The 6,748-nt window shown below is 44.3% G+C and overlaps 1 protein-coding gene across 5 annotated transcripts in view; it reads left to right on the top strand.

The window, feature by feature from the left end:
* The window catches only part of LOC147016142 (cytoplasmic FMR1-interacting protein 2), a 123,954-nt gene extending 117,619 nt beyond the window's left edge, over positions 1-6,335 (top strand). For 4 of the 5 annotated variants that reach the window (XM_085848886.1, XM_085848887.1, XM_085848884.1 and 1 more), the window contains exons 29-31: positions 3,419-3,657; positions 4,436-4,583; positions 4,682-6,335. In XM_085848886.1, the coding sequence (XP_085705012.1) occupies positions 3,419-3,657; positions 4,436-4,583; positions 4,682-4,849 (555 nt within the window). In that variant the 3' untranslated portion in view covers positions 4,850-6,335. Of the gene's footprint in view, positions 1-2,558; positions 2,667-3,418; positions 3,658-4,435; positions 4,584-4,681 lie in introns of those variants that run through there. The other variant, XR_015050024.1, reaches the window with a different exon arrangement.
* Positions 6,336-6,748: the final 413 nt, after the last annotated feature.

Raw genomic sequence — 6,748 nt, 5'->3', positions numbered from 1 at the left:
ACCATCACCACAACCAAGTCACCACCACCAACGTCGCTCTCGACCACCGCTTTGCGGCGGTCTCCATACGCCAAACCACGGCCCTCTTCGTTAGTGTAAACCGTCTCGACGAAGCGAAGGAAACCAGAGGAGTTCCGATGGCGCGTGGATTTTCCCGCCTGATTCTCCCTGTAGCTGTGCCAATTCTGATTGTCTCGGCCCCCGTTAGGCGCACGGGGAGGGGGGCGAGAGGGCACGCCCCTTTCTGGAAGGTTCCCGCAGATTCTGGAAGGAGGGCGGGGCGAGAGCGGAGGGGCGTGGCGTGAGCAATATAAGGGCGTGCAGGACGCCAGGTCTGGCAGCTCGTGGTTTTTCTCGTTGGCTCAAGAGCTCGTGAGCTCGTATGTTTTTCTCGTCGGCTTGGAGTTCGTGAGCTCGTGGGTGTTTTTCAGCAGCTCGTGTGGTTTTCTTCGTGCGTGGTTTTCTTCGTGGTGGCAGCTTGTGAGCTCGTGTGATTTTCTTCAAGCGCTTGGTCTTTTTCGTGGTGGCTGCTGGCGTTGCTCCAGAAGGTCACGACTGAATTGTCCGTCCGGTGGGCGAGCTGCTACTTTTAGTGGAGAGCGGCAGTTCGCACGCCGGCGGGCACGAATTTGTAACAATATATATGTATATGTATGTTGGTGTTTCTTTCATTTCCTTCCCACCTTGGTATGTGGACAGACAAACAAGCACCAGTTCAGGTGTATGTAGTTGTCATGTAATTCTTCCACTTGAGTCTGGGAGGTCGTTGATTCATACCCCATCCGAGTCATACCAAAGACTTCAAAAATTATACATGCTGCTTCCTTGCTTGACGCTAGGCATTTAAAAAGGATAGAGAACGGATAAACAATGCTGGGAAGGAAAGGAACTGAGCAGAGTTTGGGAGAGAATGGGAGGATATAGGGGTATGGTGATAGAATAATAAGGGAAGGAGCAGAGAAAAAAGTCAGTGTAAAGAAAAATTCTGCCATGTTGGCATACAAAATAAATAGATGACTCCAAAAGTGAAGAACAACAGGGTAGCAGAGTGTCTGAGTGGAGACAGTAGGGATGGGAATATTGGACGTGGCATGAAGGGAACGGGGGAAGAGACTTGTATGAGATATATCGCTGAAGGGGTGGGGTCAGGGAGTTCCCCATGTAGACACTCCTCTCAATCATTTACAAGATGACATCATTGGCATTCAGATTGGGAAAATAGAGTTAAACAAGTCAGAAAAACATTTTATAAAAACAGGACCGTCTGTCCTGAATGTCACCTGGATCAGGATCAACAGTTACTCAAACCCCCTCAGACCCTGAATTTTTTTAATGCAGTGAACAAACCTTGGTACATCACAGGTGATGAATGTTGTGGTCAAGTTTCATCGAAATAATGTGTGTAGTTTTTGAGAAGAGAGCAAATACCAATTTGGGGGGATCAACCCCCCCCTCACCCCCCACCCAGAGACCGCGCAGATTTTGATGCAGTCGATACATTTTGGTACAACATGCGTGATGAATGTTGTGGTCAAGTTTCATCCCCCCTCCCCCCTCATGGATGTCGTTAATACGCGCAGATTTTGATGCGATCGATACTTTGGTACATCACTGGTAATGAAGGTTGTGGTCATGTTTCATCAAAATCGTATGTGTAGTTTCTGAGAAGAAAGCAAATACATACTTTGGGCGGTTAAACCATCCCCCCCACCTCGTACTGCCCCCCCGTCACTTGACCCCTTAATGAGTGCAGATTTTGATCTGGTCGATACACTTTGGTACCTTATGGGTGATGAAGGCTGCGTTCAAGTTCCATCGCAATCGTGTGTGCAGTTTTGGAAAAGAAAGCAAATACCTATTGTGTGGGGGGGGGGAGGGGGCAAAAACCCGTGGCAGACCCCCTTAATGAACGCAGATTTTGATGCGGTCATTACACCTTCGTTAGGCATCAGATATGAAGTGCGTGGCCAAGTTTCATCAAAATCGTATCACAGAGGCAGTATAGTTCAAGCGATAATGACTGAAGTGTTTATGGACTGACTCACTCATCTACGGGCACTGCTCGATCGCATAAGCTCACCTGACTAAAGTCCAGGTGAGCTTAAAAATGATAAAACCTGTCAGGATGGAATCCCCAAAAAACAAGCAAACAAGGTAGGAAGGAATGACAAGGTAGGAATGACACCACAATTCTTTATTGGATTGCCATCACGACATCTTTTGACATTTTTCAATCTCAGTCCCGCAACAAATAATATACACATTTACACGAACCCACACTGCAATTCTACAACTACCTCTCCCACTACAACTACAACTACCACTGCAAATCTGCAACAGACATTTCCTTACAATTGCTACCTCTAACAAAAATGTCAATCGATGTTGTGATGGCAATTCTTAAAAGCATTGTGGTGTTGAATTATGATGTTATTCTTACCTTGTCATTCCTTCCTACCTGGTTCCGTTGTTTTTCGGGGATTCCATCCCGACATGTTTTTTTTTTCATCTTTATAAAAAAAAAATCTGACTTGTTAATGATAGTAATATGAACACAGGGGCTGGCAGGGTGGCTTGGAGGTACGCACACTTGCCTCTAAGCTGTCCAGCCTGGGTGTGAATGCCGACCCATCTCGAAGCTGTCATCCCCGGTGTTTCACAGGCAGGTAATTTGTCAATGTGTGTGCCGTCCCTCGGATGAACGTTAAACGGGCGTCCTGTCTGCTGCTGTTGGTCGATGGCCGTTAAAGATCCCATCGTGTCCTTCGCGAAAAGTAGGCGAGCTCTCACTTGCACCGTGGCCAGATTCTAAATTCCTGCTCTAACCTTAGTCAAATGTCAGACCTGGCCAGCGGTTCGTGAAAGACTTGGACCAAACTCCACAAGAACATGGGAATAATTGCGGCCGTTAAAGAATAATAATAATAATAATAATAATAATAATGATGATGATAATACGATTCCAACACCACATAATTCAAGTTCATACACCGCTGTGCTCGTTGTATGCACATACACATGACTAATCCTCCTTCCCCCATCCCCCCTCGTCCCTCTGCCTGCTCCCAGAGGGAGCGGGAGTTTCTCGTGAAAATGAGTCAAGAGTAGAGTTATTGTACAGCATATAAATGTGTCGATATCACCTCGATTGTTTTTAAGTGTAAGGATTCATTATTTTCCAGGTTTCATTTTAATATTGCTCATTTGTTTGAACGACACAGCCTTTGCAACAAAAATTCTGAGGCAATGTTCACCAATTCCAACGTAAACCAATTGAGTATTATTTTGGAGAATTTTTGCCCTTCTGGTATTATTGATGTAGTGGTTTGAAACCAACACAGATGAGCACCGCAATGCACTACAAACAGGATTCAACTTGACTGTGGAAGTTAACGATCGAGTCCTGCCTGCTCCCCAGCAAATCGCAATGGCACGTGAAGGCGACCTGTTGACGAAGGAGCGTCTCTGCTGCGGCCTGTCCATGTTTGAAGTCATCCTGGGCAGGGTTGCTGCCTGCCTAGATGACCCGGCTTGGCGTGGTCCACCGCCAGCCAATGGAGTGATGCACTTGGAAGAGTGCTGTGAGTTTCAGCGCCTGTGGAGTGCCATGCAGTTCGTTTACTGCATCCCTGTCGGGAGCAACGAATTTACTGCTGAGTGAGTCGATTCGGTGTCATTCCTAATTTACCAAGAGCCGTTCCGGTTTTGGAAGATAGTTGTACTGAGCTTTGGTCAATTATCGGCTCATTTTGATCCTTTTGAAAAGTAAAAGATATTGTTTGTTGCAGATCATATTTTTCAATGTCACTGATGCTATCTATAGTCTTGCTGCAGACATTTCATATTCACATTTACGATGGTGTAAATGTTGCAATAACACTATAATTGATTGTGGATTGTGTTTTAGCTTGAATTATTATTGGCCGATATTTACCTCCGCCACAAAGGAAGTTACGTTTTCACCCGTTTGTCTGTCTGGCTGTTTGTCTGTTTGGCTGTGGGCAGGATATCTCAAAATGTTATTCATAGATTCTGACAAAACTCGATGGACATGTTGGTGACAGGACGAATGGATTCAATTTCCATTAATCCCCGACCCTCCACCAGCTCCTGTTCTCACAGTAAACCCTCCTGGTTAACCTCCCCAAATCCAGGCTCTCGCAGACTGTACACCACCATTTCATGTCATTCCCCGTCCCTACCTGCAATCCCTTCTACCCCCGTTAACCCAACCATTTTACTTGCAGATTACTGTGTTTCTTCCCCTTCCTGTCTCTCCTCGTTTCTGTTCATTCATTCCCCTGCTTGTTGAGTCCAAATTTGGCCCATTTCCCCACCATCAATTCATTGCCTTTTTACCCTCTGCTACCTCACCCTTCCATGACTTTTGATATTCTAAATTAATTTTTTTTTAATTAATTGCATCCTTTTTCAGGCAGTGTTTCGGTGATGGATTAAATTGGGCCGGTTGTACCATCATCACTCTGTTGGGTCAACAAAGACGCTTTGACTTGTTGGACTTCTGCTATCATCTACTAAAGGTTCAGCGGCAGGACGGCAAAGATGAGGTCATCAAGAATGTGGTACGTAGAAAACGGTGTCAAGCTTTTGCTCTCGATTAGTCGGTGTAAATTGTGAATGGCGACTTTAGCCTACACCGCTCCTTTCCCACCCCGCCCAGCCACTCAAGAAAATGGTGGAGCGTATCCGACGCTACCAGCTGCTCAACAATTCCATTTTTGCTATTCTCAGCAAGTACACACGTGGGATAGAGGCTGATGGGCCGGGAAATGAGCCTGTTCGCTGCTTCCAGCCTCCGATCCACCACTCACTTGCCAGTACTATTTGATGATGATCACATGGAGTCCATCCATCTGGCTGTCTGTTTGGGTGTGCTTCACGGACAAGCAGACTGACAGCCCATATTATTGGTGGTGCAGCAATTATGGAGCTGACATGCTCTTTTGTACTTTCATTACTGGCTTTAAAGTAAAAAAAAAAAATTGTTAATTATACACCTGATTGATTTATTGTTCGGACTGTGGCCACAAGGCTATTTGTCATGTACGTGTGCTGAAGCCAATCTAGCCAGCCTTCACCTTTACCTATTAGTGCAAGTGTAAATTTAATTTCCCCTTCAGTAATTTATCCTCACCACCAACCAAATTGTTATCTTTACCGTTTTCTCAAGTGCGATGTTAGATCTTTGGGAAAACGACTTTGTCTTTATGTTGGCCTGTCGTTCTCGTATCTATCCAGTGAATGCCTGTCTGACCAGGATTAGAATGTGAATTTGGCCTGCTGGTAGCATCATTTTCTTTCTTCCCTGCTCGTGCCAGTTACCAGAGGATCACCAAGCTTACTGCAGCTACAATAGACATGCGCACAATTTGCAATTTACCAGGCTACCGGTCCAAAGGAGTACTCTTTTCAACATATACCGTGGGAGATTTGGTACGATAAACCTGTTCGCAGGCGGTACGGCTAGTTTGATGTTCCTCAAAATGGTACATGCTTCATGATGCAAACCACCGTGAGCACCGCATCGGATGACGTTTTCAGCTGTATTTGATTCCACTGGGAATCAATCCCAAAAGCATACAGCATCTCAGGTAGGTATTCTCCCAGCTGACCTACCTTGCCTGCTGCTGGGCTTCCGGACCAACCTGCCTGAACGTTTCCCACTGCTCTTGTGATAAATTTGACGTGTCATCTTAAGCAGCTGCTTTTCATTTTTTTGCTCTCTTGATATATTTATGATTATTTATTGTATTATTATTTTTTTTTATAAATTGGTAAGTGATGTTCAGTGTTTGATACTCTTCAGTGTTTGATATTTAAGTATTGATTGTAGCATGTTATTACTCGACATGATTGTTATCCCTGTAACCACTCGCATCATAAGTGAACCATCTTGGAATGTTTTCTTGCTACTGTGGGGCAGAGTTGGTGAGCCGGCAAACATGTAAGTGTCTTCTCGAGCTAAGATACAATTTCGGTCTGCTATTCCCTGAAGAGAAAGCCTTCACGGTTACAAATTGCATACGACAGCTTCTCAAGCGTGAAGGTAACATCCATGAGATAACCTTAACCTCAGAGCTTGCAGTTTGTGAAGTGTTTTGACTAACAAAGCAGCAACTTACCAATGGGTGATTGCTTACTGTTTTTAAGGAAAGCAAATCCTTCTTGCTTGTATTTGTTGATACAGATCGATGCTATCGCTTGATAATATCCAGTATTTGTTTCAGTTGGCATGCGGCAATGCTAAACCTTGTACCACGCGTACATCCTGACATGTTGGGAACATTGTGTCATATATTGGTGTTCAAGATTCATCCTGTGGCTGTTTTTCATTCTCTTGAGTTGATATGAATTGGATTATATTTTATTTTTCCATGAAGTTCTCCTGCACACACTTTTGCTTCACTGACCCAAATATAAACTGCATTGCACATTATTTGTTCATTTTACATTCTACCTATTAAATGATACAAAGTGCTGTAAAGTTACGGGAATGTGTCCCAGGCATCCTCATCTTGCAAAACAAGTGTCCATTGATGTACCGAATGATCCAATGATGTGCAAATATTGCTCGTCATTGCAACACAACAGTTTCATTTAATGAATGATGTTTGAAATTATTATTATCCTCTATCACTGGCCTTGTAAGTGGAATGATAAATATGAATGGTGATGGAAGTTAGCTCAACCAGGATCAAGTCAGGAAACTTTATATAAGTAAATAGCC

This window comes from Eptatretus burgeri, chromosome 12 (assembly GCF_056783735.1).
Source record: "Eptatretus burgeri isolate ZD-2024b chromosome 12, Ebu_testis_v1, whole genome shotgun sequence".
In the NCBI taxonomy this organism is placed as follows: Eukaryota; Metazoa; Chordata; class Myxini; order Myxiniformes; family Myxinidae; genus Eptatretus; species Eptatretus burgeri.
Note: the sequence above shows the minus strand (reverse complement) of the source record. Positions and strands in the feature narration are given on the sequence as shown.